The sequence below is a fragment of the Fundulus heteroclitus genome, chromosome 13, assembly GCF_011125445.2.
Source record: "Fundulus heteroclitus isolate FHET01 chromosome 13, MU-UCD_Fhet_4.1, whole genome shotgun sequence".
Taxonomy (NCBI): domain Eukaryota; kingdom Metazoa; phylum Chordata; class Actinopteri; order Cyprinodontiformes; family Fundulidae; genus Fundulus; species Fundulus heteroclitus.
The window spans coordinates 32,717,214-32,733,671 of NC_046373.1; the positions used below are offsets into that span (position 1 = coordinate 32,717,214).

Sequence of the window (16,458 nt, forward strand, 5' to 3'; positions counted from 1 at the left end):
GTTCAACACACCTATAACAAAAACACCTCAATCCCTCTGCATGGGCATCTGTGGCTGTTTCTTTAAACTGCATGAAATCATGCTGGTCTGACTGGCCACTCTGTTAAAACCAACAGCCCACTTTTCTCACATGGGGCCGAGAGGCTAGGAACACCTGTTTAGCTTGATAGATAGCGCTGCCGGGTGAAGGTGCCCTTGCCCATGTAGGGCATGGCTCTGACAGCAGCCTTGATTTCCTCCTGGCTGGGCTGGTGCTGCAGACTGACCACCACTGAGTTCAAATGGCTATAGAGCACCACAGCAATACGGCTGGCTTCCTGGCTGACTGTGAAACTGGTCAATAACTGTGTTCACAAAGTCTTTCACCACCTCAAAGTTCTCTGGCCCCACACTCTCAGAGCTGTCAATCACAAATCCAAGTTCCAGTCGACTCCCTCTGCACATGACACGACATCCTAGGACACAGAAAAAAGCCAATATTTAGTTAAAAAAGCTATATGCATTCAGATAATGTGATATATTTGCATCTTGTTGGTTATTGCTATATCGGTTGGTTATTGGCTTATGAAAACATCACATCATACCAGTTTTATAGCATTCTGACTATACAGTTTACTTGATTGTTAAGATCAGTTTTATTCACTTAAACATTTCTTGCTGACTTATCAACAAATATTTGGAACATATACCCCTTTCAAAACGTTACCAAATATTTCCTTTATGATCTGGATGACCTCGTCTCTCTATACATGGGAAACAGAAGAAAGTAAGAAAAACAGAACTTGGTCATTCTGCAGTGTGTCCCAGTCGGGTACTAACCGTAAGTCCTGGCTCTCCTTTTCCTCCAGGCCTCCCCTGCAAGATTAACATAGTTATATTGTATATAATGATAGGAATATCTGGGTTTCAAAAGGATAGCGTCTCAGGTCATAAACTTTGGTTTAGCAAAGAAAGAATACGTTTGGAAAAACGGCCCAATATTGTAGCCCAGAAATGTATCAGTCCACTCAAAGGAAAGCCTTTTTTAACACGTTGAACATGTCAGCCATACCATAGGTCAGGGGAGCCAGGTGGTCCTAAATCCCCTGTGTCTCCCTTTTTCCCCCTGTGTCCAGGAGATCCTTGATTACCCTGCATAGATGTAAAAACTTTCCTCATGATTGCATTTTGGAACGCTGCTAAATGAACGTAGTAGAAGACAGGTACGAAATTATTCCCACCTGCCATCTTGGAGTTACTGTACCTTCTCTCCTGAAAGACCTTCCCCCGGAAGCCCTCTTGGCCCCATTGGCCCTGGAAATCCAGGCTCTCCCTGGATGTATAAATTGATGGATTGGTTAGACTTTCCTTTGCACTCCAGTAGCACTAGCTTTTATTGCCATTATAAGTAACATGCAATGAAATTACAGATTCTTCTTCCTAATTACAATAAATTGAAGAAGACAGAAAAAAGTAATGAGCAATTGACAAGTGATTGAGATATATATATATATATATATATATATTATATATATATATATATATATATATATATATATATATATATATATATATATATATATATATATATATATATAAAATCAGAGACGTGCGGTAGGGTTCATAGCTGGTGAGGCACTGACGTCATCAGAGTCAGATTTACTAATATATATGCTCTACAGAGTAGACTCATTGCAAAGTGCTGAAGGAGACTGATTGAGCCAAATCAATTCACCAAGAGACATGGGAAAATATTGCTTCTTTGATGAAAAAATAATAATACTAAATTATTTGTCATTTGATTGGTAACAGTTTATGAGTTATGATGGATTTCGATTTCTGCTCTTAGGAATAGTAATATCATCTTTACTGTCATTGAAACATACATTACAACGAAATTTGTTCTCTGCTTTTAACCCATCACCCTTGTGGAGCAGTGGGCTGCCATGTGCGGCGCCCGGGAAGCGTTCTGGGGTTAAGGGTCTTGCTCAGGGACCCAGAGTGCAGGCGCTGGGGATCGAACCGGCTACTTGCATCCTTCTCTGAGTGCAAGCGGGCTGCTCTAACCACTAGGCCAACGCTCCCTATACACCGAGACGCAGCTCAGTAGGCAATTTGGGGTTAAGTGCCTTGCCCAGGGGCACATCGACATGTTGTAAGGGGAAGCTGGAATCGAACACACAACCTTCTTGCTGCTGCTACCTCCGTTTGGCTGACGTCACTTCCTGTTTGCAGTAAGGCGTATTGTATCACTTCCTGTTTTCACTGCGTGAGCAACGGTTTGTTGCTTCAGATTCTCTCGCTTTTATCTTTAATCTCTTTGCTGTAACATCTGTTTCTAACACATAAGCACTTTTAAAACATTTTCTGTTGCTGCCACATCACGCTTGGGAACTCCTCGTGTTTCACGGTTTGCTCTCTTGGCGTGGTAGAAGGGCGCTAGCCTAGCTTTAGCCTAGCCTAGCTTTAGCTCCACAATGGCTTCCTCTCCTACTATTACTTCAGCTTCTCCGTCTCTGACTAAGTCTCCCCTTATCTCCTGCTCTCTGTGTCAGATGTTTAGCTATTCCTCTGCCTCCTTTAGTGATAATGGTACTTGTAATAAATGTAGTGTTTTTGTAGCTTTGGAGGCGAGGGTGTCAGAATTAGAGTCTCGGCTCCGTGCTATGGAAAGACCAGCTGATAGCCGCCCCTCTGCTAGCGCGGAGCCACATTAGACCTAGCGTTAGTTCACTTAGTGGTCCTCCAGAAGCACCCGAGCAGCCGGGTAAGCAGGCCGGCTGGGTGACAGTTCGTAGGAAGCATAGCTCTAGATTTCAGCCCCCAGTTCACCACCAACCCGTCTGCGTTTCAAACAAATTTTCCCCACTCAGCGACACACCCGCTGAGAAGCCGACCCTGATTATTGGGAGCTCAATAGTCAGAAACGTGGCACTAGAGACACCAGGGACCATAGTTAAATGCCTGCCAGGGGCCAGAACAGGCGACATAGAATCTTACCTAAAACTGCTGGCTAAGGATAAGCGTAAATACAGAAAGATTGTTATTCACGCTGGCGGTAATGACATCCGATCACGCCGATCGGAGGTCACTAAAGTTGGTGTTGCTTCGGTGTGTGAGTTTGCTAAAGCAATGTCGGACTCCGTAATTTTCTCTGGTCCCCTGCCTGATTTGACCAGTGATGACATGTTTAGCCGCATGTCATCATTCAACCGCTGGTTGTCTAGGTGGTGTCCTGAAAACGACGTGGGCTACATTGATAACTGGAGAACTTTCTGGGGAAAACCTGGTCTGATCCGGAGAGACGGCATCCATCCCACTTTGGAGGGTGCAGCTCTTCTTTCTAGAAATCTGGCCGGATTTATTAGTCCTCCTAAATGCTGACAACCCAGGGTCCAGACCAGGAAGCAGAGCCGTAGTTTAACACACCTCTCTGCAGCTTCTGTACTGTTACCCATCCATTATCCTATTGAGACGGTGTCTTTCCCACGGCCAAAACTTAACAGATCAAAAACTTATCTAAAAGGAACAAATCATAAAAACCTAATAAAAATCAATACGGTTCACCTTGAACCTAAAAATAAAACAATTAAATGTGGTCTATTAAATATAAGGTCTCTCCCTCCAAAGACTTTGTTAGTTAACAAATTGATTTCTGGTAAACAGATTGATTTGTTTTGTCTCACAGAAACCTGGCTACAAGAGGACTACGTTAGTATAAATGAGTCAACTCCCTCCAATTATTCAAATTTCCACATTCCCAGATCTGTGGGAAGAGGAGGAGGAGTGGCAACCATCTTTCAGTCTGATTTATTAATTAGTCCCAGGCCAATTAATAACTACAGTTCTTTTGAACATTTAACCCTCAGTTTCCCTCATCCAAACTGCAAAGCAATAAAACCTCTTCTGTTTGTTGTTTTGTATCGTCCACCAGGCCCTTACACTCAGTTTTTGGATGAGTTGTCAGATTACTTATCTGATTTGGTGTTAAATACTGATAAGGCTATTATAGTGGGTGATTTTAACATCCATGTTGACACAGAATGTGATAACCTTAGTGTAGCCTTTAAAACTATCCTAGATTCAATTGGTTTTGCTCAAAATGTGCATAAACCGAAGCACTCTTGGCTCCATACTTTAGACCTTGTGCTGACATATGGCATTGATTGTGAAGAATTAACAGTAATTCCTCACAACCCTGTCCTATCTGATCATTTTTTTAATAACATTTGAGTTTAATCTAACTGAGTTCTCCACCCCCAAAAGAGGGTTCCATTATAGTAGATCTTTATCGGATAATGCTGTATCAAAACTTAAAGAGTCTGTCCCCTTTTTAATATCCTCCGTATTGCAGAAATGCCCTGTAAATGGCAGCAATGTTGTTTCTTCCAATTCACAAATAGATGTCTTCGTAAACGGTATGACTTCGTCATTGCGTTCTGCATTAGACAATGTAGCTCCCTTGAAAAAGAAGGTGATTATTCACAGGAAGCTGGCCCCTTGGTTTAATTCAGAGCTGCGTTCCTTGAAGCACAATGTTAGGAAATTGGAGAGAAAATGGCGCTCTACACACCAAGAGGAATCCTACCTAATCTGGAAGAACAGTCTATTGTTGTATAACAAGACCCTTCGCAGAGTTAGAGCAGCATACTTTTTCATCATTAATTGAGGAGAATAAGAATAATCCTAGATTTCTCTTCAGTACAGTTGCCAAACTTACCCAGAACCACAGCTCTGTTGATCCATCCATTCCCTTAGCTCTTAGCAGTAATGATTTTATGGGATTCTTCATAAATAAAATTGATTCCATTAAAAATAAAATAATTGGCATCCTCCCAAACATGATTACCTCGTCAGTAAGTGAGGCAGCATTGGAGGAATCCTTAGAACCTGCGCAGTGTCTGAACTGTTTAAAAGCAGTAGAGCTTTCTGAGCTATCTAAAATTTTAGCTTCATCTAAACCTTCTACCTGTATGTTAGACCCAATCCCAACCAAGTTGTTTAAGGAGGTATTCCCTCTGATCAGTGGTCCTATTTTAGACATGATTAATCTATCCTTGGTAAATGGATATGTACCACAGGCTTTTAAAGTAGCTGTTATTCAACCTTTACTTAAGAAACCATCTCTTGATCAAGATGAGTTAGTAAATTACAGACCTATATCTAATCTTCTTTTCTTATCTAAAATTCTTGAGAAAGTAGTTGCTAATCAACTATGTGAACATTTACAAAGTAATGACCTACTTGAGGAGTTTCAGTCAGGCTTCAGAGCTCATCATAGCACTGAAACAGCTCTGGTGAAGGTCACCAATGATATTCTCATGGCCTCAGATAATGGACTTGTGTCTATACTTGTCCTGTTAGATCTCAGTGCTGCATTTGATACAGTTGATCACAATATTCTCCTACAAAGACTTGAGCATACTGTAGGGATTAAGGGAAAAGCATTAGGCTGGTTTAAATCTTATCTGTCGCACAGATTCCAGTTTGTTCATGTTAATAATAAATCTTCCTCAAACTCTAGGGTCACTTGTGGAGTACCACAGGGTTCAGTCCTTGGACCAATTCTATTTACTATATATATGCTTCCGATTGGCAAAATTATCAGACAGCATGGGATTAATTTCCACTGTTATGCTGATGACACTCAGCTATATTTATCCATAAATCCTAATGAATCCACTCAGTTACTTCGACTGCAGTCATGTCTTGATGACATCAAAAGCTGGATGACTTTAAATTTCCTGCATTTAAATTCTGACAAGACAGAAGTTGTAATCTTTGGGCCAGAGTCTTCAAAAAATAAAGTTCTTAATCAATCACTTAATCTGGATGGCATTAACTTGGCCTCTGGTAATAAAGTTAAAAATCTTGGTGTTGTTTTTGACCAAGACATGTCATTTAAATCCCATATTAAACAGGTTTCCAGAGTTTCCTTTTTTCACCTCCGGAATATCGCCAAAATTAGAAACATTCTGTCCGGGAGTGATGCTGAAAAACTAGTCCATGCATTTGTTACTTCAAGGCTGGACTATTGTAATTCTTTACTATCAGGAAGTCCACAAAATGCAGTTCGAAGTCTTCAGCTGATTCAAAATGCTGCGGCAAGAGTTCTGATGAAAATCAACAAGAGGGATCATATTTCTCCAATTTTATCTTCCCTTCATTGGCTTCCTGTTAAATCAAGAATAGAATTTAAAATTCTCCTTCTAACATATAAAGCCCAATAATCAAGCGCCATCATATATCAGAGCTCTGATTACCCCGTATGTTCCTAACAGAGCACTTCACTCTCAGACTGCAGGTCTGCTGGTGGTTCCTAGAGTCTCTAAAAGTAGAATGGGAGGCAGATCCTTTAGCCATCAGGCTCCTCTCCTGTGGAACCAACTCCCAGTTTTGGTCCATGAGGCAGACACCCTATCTATTTTAAGACTAATGTTAAAACTTTCCTTTTTGACAAAGCTTATAGTTAGAGTGGCTCATACCCTGAGCTATCTCTATAGTTGTGCTGTGATAGGCCTAGGCTGCTGGAGGACATCAGGGTCTAATTTTCTCACTCTACTGATTTCTACTGTTCTTCAGTCTACTGTTCTCCAGTTTTGCATTGTATTACATTGAAATGACTGTCGTCATTTCAGCTTTTAACTTTTTGCTCTCTCTCTTTTTCTTCATAGTAGGTACACCTGGTCTGGCGTTCTGTTAACTGTGACAGTCATCCAGAGAAGACGGCTCACCCGCTACTACCATCTAATGTAGAACAGATTACTAGATCAATGTGTGCTTCTGTGCTTTTTTGTCTCTCTTGTTGTGTCTCTGCTCTGTCTTCCGTAACCCCAGTCGGTCGAGGCAGATGACCGTTCATACTGAGCCCGGTTCTGCCGGAGGTTTTCCTTCCCGTTAATGGGGAGTTTTTCTTCCCACTGTCGCTTCATGCTTGCTCAGTATGAGGGATTGCAGCAAAGCCATGTACAATGCAGACGACTCTCCCTGTGGCTCTACGGTTCCCCAGGAGTGAATGCTGCTTGTCGGGACTTTGATGCAATCAACTGGTTTCCTTATATAGGACATTTTTGACCAATCTGTATAATCTGACCCAATCTGTATAATATGATTGAACTTGATTTTGTAATGTGCCTTGAGATGACATGTTTCATGATTTGGCGCTATATAAATAAAATTGAATTGAATTGAAATTGAACCTTCTGATTACCAGACGACTACTCAACCCATCAAGCCACAGTCGCTCCTATTTTTTGAAGTGTAACACATTCTAAAAATATAACACACATTACGCACATTTCATTACAATAACAAAACATGAATAGTTATCGCTGTTTTACCTCTACTTATAAATTAAGTCCATGCCGCATTTTCTGCACAAAAATATCGGTCATTTTCTGGTAAAAGTTCTCTTTATCTTCTTCAGTTTTAAAACTCTCTCAGTCTCAAAGGAGCTCACTGCCAGGGAGGAAAGCTTGATCAGTCCTGTTCCAGCTGTATGTTTTGAGTCCTTTTAGTTCTTCACTTGTTTAGCATATCTCGTTAATAAAACATCCATAACTTGATGTGACTTTACAGTTTTAGGATCAGGAGCGGTGCCCCTTGAGCGCCCCCAGCCTAGAGGCCTTCTCTGCCGTTCTCTGCCGTTTATGATCGCGCAGCAGCACAAAAACATGTTACCTGAACACAGTATGATGACCAAAACACAATAAGCTATCCACTTACATTAAATTATGGAAAATCAGCTCATAACTGTTTGAACAATTGAATTTATGATCTAGAGACAGGAAGATGCATTCACAGAATGGAAGCCAACGCAGTTAACATGGGGTTGTGCAATTACAGGGAAGGCCAAGCCCGCTGCGGCCTCACCGGCTTCGCTATCTAGCACCACCAAGGATTTACATGAAAAATAGCGAAAAGTCTGCGATTTTAAAGAGAATATGATCAAAGATGAGGAAATTAGATGAAAAATGAAAAGACTGAGTGAATCACAATTTATATTATGTTATCATCATTATATATTTTCTTTCTTTCTATGATGACAAGTGAGGCCTGCCCTCACTTGCCTCCACTGACTGCACGTCACTGTTCAAGTCAAAACAACAGGTAGTAGTCAGTTTACAGGATGATGTAAAATACTGTGCAATTGCATGAATGTATTAGACAAACATTCACTGAGGAATTAAGAATGTGGAAATAGTCATTAGCAAACATCTTAATCTTCAAGTTAGAGAACTGTGCAATGATGTGCGACATGTGACTGATATCCAACGTTGTGCAATGGCTATGAGGAATAAAATCAGACTCAGTTGGAAACAACATGAAATGTGACACTGTTCTCTCCTACACCCACTGACTGCAGCAGATTCACCAAAGTCTCCCTGTGTGTGTCACAGCACTTTGCTGCTCCTCCACTCCCCTCTCGTCACCGTACACGGCTCAGCGGTGCCAACCAATCAGCATGCCGGCTCAGCCTGCCCTGCCCACTCAGCTCTCTCTCCACTCTCCAAAAATTGAGAGGTCTGTCTAAGAATGTGTTTAATGTTTGATGAATGTATCGGTTCTCATAGTAAACCCTAATTAGTTTGTGGATATTTTATTGCAAATGGAAAAATACTAATATTCTTGAATGATATTCAACTTTTTCTTTTACAAACTGAATTTTTGAACTATTGAACATTATCTAAATTGTGACAGTAATGCCTTTATGCATTTTTTTCTTAATTGAGTATAGATCTCTTGCTCGGTGCATTATTCTTTAGTTTCAGCAATTTGAAACGTAAAAGTAACTTCATTGTTCATGTGAAACAATTACTTAATGAATTAGTAAAAGGCAACATTGTACATTTTGTTTATTCACCTAAGGTAGACATGGTCTGTTTCCTTGTTTGTTACTTTTATTATTTATTTATTATTATTATTCCTTTTACTTTAACTAGCCTTTACTACAGCTAAAACAGGATCTTAACCGACCCTTCATAGACATTCAGGTTTAATGTATTGCCAGAAAACTTAATGAAGACAACAAGAATGGGAGTGGCGCAGGAGCGGGAGTCATTCTGACTGGGAGCGGGATGGGAGTGGGAGTAATTTTACCAGGAGTGGGACGGGACAGGACTTTTTTTTCTACTCTGGCCCGGGATAGGAACGGGACACAATTTTTTTCTGTGGGAGTGGGATGGGACAGGAGTTAAAATCTACTCCCGTGTCAGCCTCTACTCCACACACAAACAACCATGCTACTGCTCCTTAGACTCAAGAGAGAGAGAGAGAGAGAGAGAGAGAGAGAGAGAGAGAGAGAGAGAGAGAGAGAGAGAGAGAGAGAGAGAGAGAGAGAGAGAGAGAGAGAGAGAGAGAGAGAGAGACCACTGGAGCAGAAAAACATGGAGGAGATGGAAAGAAGTGCCATTTGGCTATATTTTGATAACGTAAATGTAATGAATGATGTGGTGAAGAACCCAGAATTCAGCCAAACACTGTAGAAATGCTTTTGACGGTGTTTTAATGGAGGGAAGGTGAGGAGAGGGAATCAAAACAGTCAAACAGAACAGGGTCCAAAAAGGGTAAGGCAGACATCCAGACAACTTGACAGGGAACCGGCAACAGAACTGGGCAGAACAAAACAGATCAGGTTACAGACAGGATCAATGTGCTGGGAGCTCTTACCAAACTGAGGCAGCAGACACATGGGTGACAAGTGTGACGAACCGACGGGGAGCAGAGAACTAAGGCAGGTTTAAATAGGTGGCTAGAACAGGTGAGCGGAGGGAAACTAATCAAGGACAGGTGGGAGTGATTAAGGGAGCAGACAGGACACTAGAAAATAACCCTAAGACAAAACCAAGCAAACCAAGCACAGAACTAAAAGCAGAGCTAAAACAGGGACCAGATAACTAACACAATAAAGGGGCTAAACTAGAATCCAAAAACGGAAATAAATCTAAGGGCAAAAAGAGCTACTTTAACCAAATAATAAACATAAACCAGAACAGAACGTGACAGTAAATGAAAAAACAGCAAGCTGTATGGTTTGTAAAAAGCCGGTTAAATACAGTGGCAAAACAAATTTACATTAGCACATGAAAATCCATGAGCAAGAAAATGTTGAGCTACAGAAACAGAGAGATGAGATAAAACTTTGCTCATTGCCCCGACAAACCCTCGACCCACAGACAGACATCATTGACAGAGGCGTTTCAGTCCTCCAGAGAATATCCAGGTAGATAAGAGTGGCCATCTTCAGCAGCAGTTCATGTTAATGTTATTTAAGATGACATTATCTAATCCTTTATTTATCCCACGACAAGGAAATGTATAGAATTAAAGCAACAGGCATGTGCACACAACACAAACAAAATCCTGGTGAAGATTCTCAGACATCCAGGTCATGGGGATTCCAAGAAAAGGTAAAAAACAAAGCAACTGGACTTGTTTTTCATCATTGAAGACGTTTCGCTTCCTCTCCAGGAAGCTTTCTCAATTCAAAAAGTCTGGAGTAATGTGGAGTAACAAGCTTTATACTACTGCCTAACAAAGGCCTTGTAATGACCTAGATAACATGCAAATTCAACTGAAACAGGTCCACTCCTCTGTAACGAGGAGTCGTTAGGGTTGTTATTGAACCAGTTTCGGTTCAACCTGCTGGCTTAATGGCTTTAATGACCGACCATTACTAAGGGGTGGACCTGTTTCGGTTGAATTTGCATGTTACCTTTTCTTGGAACACAAACAAAATTACATAAAGATTAAAAGATAAAATATCATAAGAGGTGGGTTAGAAAAAAACACTATGAACAGAACATTATTATTATTATTATTATTATTATTATTATTATTATTCAATTGTAATAATAAAGTAAAATAAAAAAATAAAACACCAAAAGGTCAACAGTTTCATGAAACACCAAGCTTAAATATTAAAATGTATCGTATCGGCGATACTGATACCCTGTATTTACTTGGTATCGGATCAATTAAAAATTCCCAGTATCGCCTATCTCTAGGGCTCAGAGACTAACAAGCATCTGGAGGGTAGACCAATCTGAGTAAAGTCTGTTTTCTATGAAACTAACATAAATCAGTGATGGTCTGTCTAAGCTGTTCAGGAGAAAGCTGACCTGGGAGCCGAGCCACTTTCCTGGAGGAGTGCAGAGACCCCAAGCTCCGACCCCCCTTTACAGGCCGAACGCAGACTACCGGAGATCCAGGAAGGACCCTTTTTATCCCAGGCCGGGATTCACAGACAACCCGGCCCGAGCTGCTGTCACCCCAGCCGCCTTGTTTCCACAACCGGACAATAAGCTTTACCTTGGAGTAATTCACTGCAAGGATGCATTGTTGCCACGACCAGAGACAACAGGAGAGGTTTGGCAGAGAAATAAACAGGGAAAGTTTAAAATGGTTTACTTAATGTGTTTTCAGTGTATTTTAGAAACACCTGAAGCTAATACGATAGCTTCCGCTAATTTCCTGGAAACCAAGCTTTGCCAATGTAGTATGAGTGTGTTTTTAAGGTTTTTTTTAAATTAACGCCATATGTCTGCTAGTATAGTGCTATTAGCTTACTGGATAACATCACGGCTACCACCAAGTCAATGCAACTATGGCACATTTTAAACATAATGCTGGTTTTCGTTTCACTCCGTCATGGTTCGCTAGTGCTAGAATGTTATTACCACACTAATACGGAACATTATTGTCAATTTAATGGTGCTTGTGTAACGTTAGGATTAAACTCAAGCTAATGTAAACATTACCCACAGGAAGTGCCCCGACACGTCATTTCCAGTCGATGTTAACAAGTCAACTTGGTTGTTTAACCCTAAATTACCAATTCGAGCCTTAATCATTTCCCAGAGAAATAATTGCATTAATAAAATCAAGTGTCCTAAGTGCATTGATTTCCACTTTGAATTTAATTCTTTAATATTTTTTTTGTTTTCTCAAATGATGTTTTGTTTAACTCAGGATTTGCATTGTGAATGGGTTGAAACACATCAAATGTTGTTCTAAATCAGTTAAGCTAATTTAACCTCATTCCATGTTCTTTAGGATGAACGGTCAACCATTTTATTTGTCATTGGTTTCTTTTGTTTGCTAGGCTAGTTTCATTAGCCTAGCAGAGAGGATTTGTTAATTCAGGTAAACAGCATTCTATAGTGGTGTTCCCTGGATGTTCATTTATTCCTGTTAATATATTATTATACTTCAAGTGAAGTGAACTCATTTATTCCAAATGTGTGAAGAGTTTGCTGTTAGAAGAATGCCAGTGCCCAAATCATCCTTATGTTTACTGTCCTAATATCAGCTGATTTGTGCTAATATCCACTGGACAATACCCAACAGACCAAGGGTTATTTAACAAGCACCTTCCCTACTCTGCACCTTCTTGTATGAGCCGATGTGACGAGTGAATTTCTCCATTGTGAGATCAATAAAGACTATCTTATCTTATCTTAACATTAAATTACTTAAAACATGCGTAATGGCACAACATGGCTTTAGCTAAGCAGCTCTTAAGATGATCTTATAGTAGCCTTGGAAGGAGGAACAGCTTATCCGTCTCTCTTGTCCTCATTTGATAGTTTTACCAGTTAAAGTTATTTAATGTTGAGTTTTTATACTCTTACATCGTCTACCCTCATAACTGGATTACTTCAGATGTAAAGACTGTGGAATTTTTTACTTATACTTTACTTTTTGCCCTATTTTTACTTCCAAGATTAACAAAAGCAAGATTGACGCCAGGGACATTAGCAGTATTACATAGACTTCAATCGATAGAACAGAGGGTTTCGCAGCTAGAGGTAAATATTGTATATATAATCATCCCCGGTGTGAGCAGCCTGTCATCAGTTCTACCTGTTCTATTCTCACATTGGACTCTTCCCTGTCACTACCACCCCTTAGTTTCTTAATAATAAAGACCTTTTTAATGTAACTCCATGTTGGTCGAATTTCCGGGTTCTCTGTACAATCATTACAGTCCCTTTATCCAAAGTTGGACTTCTCTATTCATCCAAGGCTTCTGGTTGGTGAAGACCCGAAAACGTTTGTGCACTGAGACATTTCCCAGCACAGTAGAAGATGTATAATAGGATAAGGGTAGATAACAAAATTACACAGAGGTCCATTCAGGTCCTATAACTGTATTCTTGTCTTTCCTACCTTTGGTCCTGGTAGTCCTTCTCCTGGAAGTCCAGGCATGCCAGGTCGTCCAGGCTGTCCTGTAGAACCCTGAAAATTTAAAGAAATTATGGAAACTATTGAGAAGAGTTTTAGAATTTTTAAGTGTACATAAAACCCTTCAAAAATGTAAAAAAAAATTCCATTTCCAGTCTGACCTTTGGTCCATTAAGTCCAGTTCCAGGAGGGCCCGATGGTCCTGGTAAACCTGGTGAGCCTCTATCACCCTAGCAAGAAAGTCAACAAAGCAACTATTACATTTGACCACTTTTACCTCATATAAAGCTCAGTTTAATAGTTGTAAAATGATTTCCTAACTTTATCATAGTTTATAAATTCATAAACAATGCTACCTTTGCTCCTGGTAGTCCTTTCCCTTCAGGTCCCTTTTCTCCTTGTAGTCCTGGCAAACCTTGCAGACCCTTATGATAAAGTCAAATACGTTGATATATTAACCTCTGCTACTGTAGGTACTGAACAAACTTGTGACTGTAGTATACTCCACTGTTTTCTTACCTGTGGTCCAGTCAAAGAGTCTCCCTTTGCCCCCTGTGACCCAACAGGTCCAACACTTCCCTTGCTTCCCTAAAGAAAGAATAAGTAGTCAGAATAAGTGGTCACATTGCGTGAAAGTATCCAGCGTAAATAAATGAAGGCTCAAACAAAAACTGGACCCCGTAACATAACAATGACTCAAAACTGACCATTAAATCCATCACATACTGTTTGAGAATTAAGAAATTGAGAGTCCTTGGCCAAGTCAAAGCTCAGGGGTCTCATTTATATATGCCAAGAAAAAGAAATTGGCATATGTCAAAAAATATTCAGATTTATAAAACCATGCACACACCCCTGCATGCAATTTCCTGTTATAGATCACAGCTGTACTTGAATGTTTGCGTACCTGATTCCGCCTCATGTTCTGCCCTCTACACGCCCAGATTCAATGGTCAATGCAAAGCACCTCATAAATGTTAATGTGTATTAAAAAGGGATCAGCTGATTTTTGTTTTCATCATGGTGATGTGGCAACCACAGCAAAAAAGCTAATGAACTTTGGGACAATTTCACAGAGAATGTGTAAATGAGCGGTAAAAGCTCAGATTTTGACCACATTAAAAAAACTCGTTAAAAAATTAAACCTGATTGCTGTTTTAAATATTAGAAGACAGCCATATTCCGCTAAGGCTGTGCATTCAGATCGACATTCAGAGAAGGAAGCAAGACCAGGAGGAATGAGAGGTTTCTCCCACAATAATAAAGACATCTCCCCAAAAACATAAAAAAAAAAAAAAAAAAAAAAAAAAAAAAAAAAAAAAAAAACACACACAAAAGTATTTTAGGAAGCACTACATGGGTGTGAATGGTAGGCGCAACACGCTCTGGGGTTTGGTGAGCGGCCTTTCAGCACCTGCAGGGAGGCATAACCTCTGTCCCACTTAGGCAGGGCCGCTGCTTAGATTGTGCGAACAGTGTAACTTCACAGGGCCTCGCAATACTAAGGGGTCTCGCGCCTACAATTTTTTTATTTTAATAAATGCATTTGTTATACATGATTGCGTATGTTTCTGTCAAGGGCACATAAAAAATTAAAAAAAAATAAAAAATCCAGAGGAAGGAGTCATGTCAGCTACAAAAGAACTTAACCGATTTTACAAGCACAAATTTAGTTTTGAGAAAAAGGAGGAATTCAATAGGTCACTATAGGGATAACTGGATAAATTTATCAATACTTCCAGAGATGCAGTGGCTGAGCTGATGCCTATAGCACATCTGAATATGCTAATGTGTGGAACCAACTATGATCACCTTCACCGATACGGTGCAGCAGAGCCAAGCAGACTTCATCAACAGGACTGGAACATGGGCACTGAGGATCATGATGAAGTCTGAGGTGAGGAAAGTAGCTGCACTTGACAAATAGAGGTTGAGGCTAGCATGACCGTGATGTCCCGATTTGTGCGGGACTGTGCGTCTTTTCATTCTAGTCCCGGTGTCCCACTAAAATTTGATCGGCTCAGAGTCAGAAAAATTAAAAACTTATTGGACATGCACTTTTCTGAAATAAAGAAGGCAGACATGCAGTCCCCGTCATTGAGAGTTGCGTCAGCTTTCATCACCTCATGAGCAACTGCGAGCCAGGATGCTCATAAAAATAAAACAAAAAATGATTTTGATGGGTACAGAATACTAAGAAAACCACGTCAAAGTAAAGAAAATGCTGCTACAAAGAGTGGTTTCTAAATGGGAGAGGCCAGAGAAATTAATGTTCTCACAGTTTTTTCTGAAGTTTGCCAAAGTTATTTTGCAGTTTCACACAGAGAAGAGCGCGATGTAAAGCTACACTCTGGAAGTGAGTCGCACAAGAAATACGGCTGAAAAAGCCTCCTGCTGATCTATGGACTCATTTCTATTCAAAGCCAAAAATACCTGCTAGACACAAATGGTTCAGACACCCAAAGCCTCCTAATCAGCTTTAAAAAGTGTTGATCTTTAAAAGCTAACAATGTTGTTTTTTCTGATAAACTTAGAACAATTTTAGTAAACTTTTAAAAGCTTAAAGGCATACTATGCAACATTTTTCAGTTAATGTGTTCCATACCATTTTCAACCCCGGTTGCATAGTATACCTTTAAAGGTATACTATGCAACCGGGGCGAAAGTAAAAGTGCACTGTCGTAAAGATGCTCAACTGTTCTGGTTTCTCCGACAAGCCAGGCGCGGTTGTTTTGAGCTTAGCAGACAGGCGAACGCAATGAAAAGTCGAAAAAACGGCAGTACAAACAATGACTAACACAGTGAAAGTATGAACATCAGGGTTTCCCGCAGCGCAATCTCGGCGAGGCGGCCGCCTCGCCAAACTCACGCTACCACCTGGCCAACATTAAAAATGAAATAAAATTAAATAAAAAAAATAAAAATAAATAAAACAATAAATAAATAAAAATGATAATAATAATAACAAACTCGATATGCTTGCATGTTTATTTGACGTTAACACGCGGTTCTTTGTTGTTGCTTTCGCGCGTGCATGTAGTGAATGGCAGGGCAAAAACACATGGAGTTCTCGCCGTAAAGCAAGACCGACTCTCGCGGTCTTGCACGAGACTTCTGAGCCTGTGGGTGCGGGCCGAGGGCTCCTGCAATTGCAAGTGCGGTATTTCCCCCACAGACCACCAGGGCAGCCGAGAAAACCTTTGTTCGACCTGAAATGACTCATTTAATCATCCAAAACACATGAATTAACTAAAAAATGTTGCATAGTATGCCTTTAATATCCCATCCATCCAT

The 16,458-nt window shown here is 40.3% G+C and overlaps 1 protein-coding gene across 1 annotated transcript in view; it reads right to left on the reverse strand.

Annotated features, from left to right (window-relative positions):
• Window positions 1–158: 158 nt before the first annotated feature.
• The window catches only part of col28a1a (collagen, type XXVIII, alpha 1a), a 72,369-nt gene continuing 56,069 nt past the window's right edge, over window positions 159–16,458 (reverse strand). Inside the window, 10 exon segments of the mRNA XM_036145891.1 lie at window positions 159–332; window positions 334–455; window positions 707–743; window positions 820–855; window positions 1,039–1,131; window positions 1,244–1,312; window positions 13,150–13,218; window positions 13,326–13,394; window positions 13,521–13,589; window positions 13,684–13,752. Of these exon segments, the coding sequence (XP_036001784.1) occupies window positions 159–332; window positions 334–455; window positions 707–743; window positions 820–855; window positions 1,039–1,131; window positions 1,244–1,312; window positions 13,150–13,218; window positions 13,326–13,394; window positions 13,521–13,589; window positions 13,684–13,752 (807 nt within the window).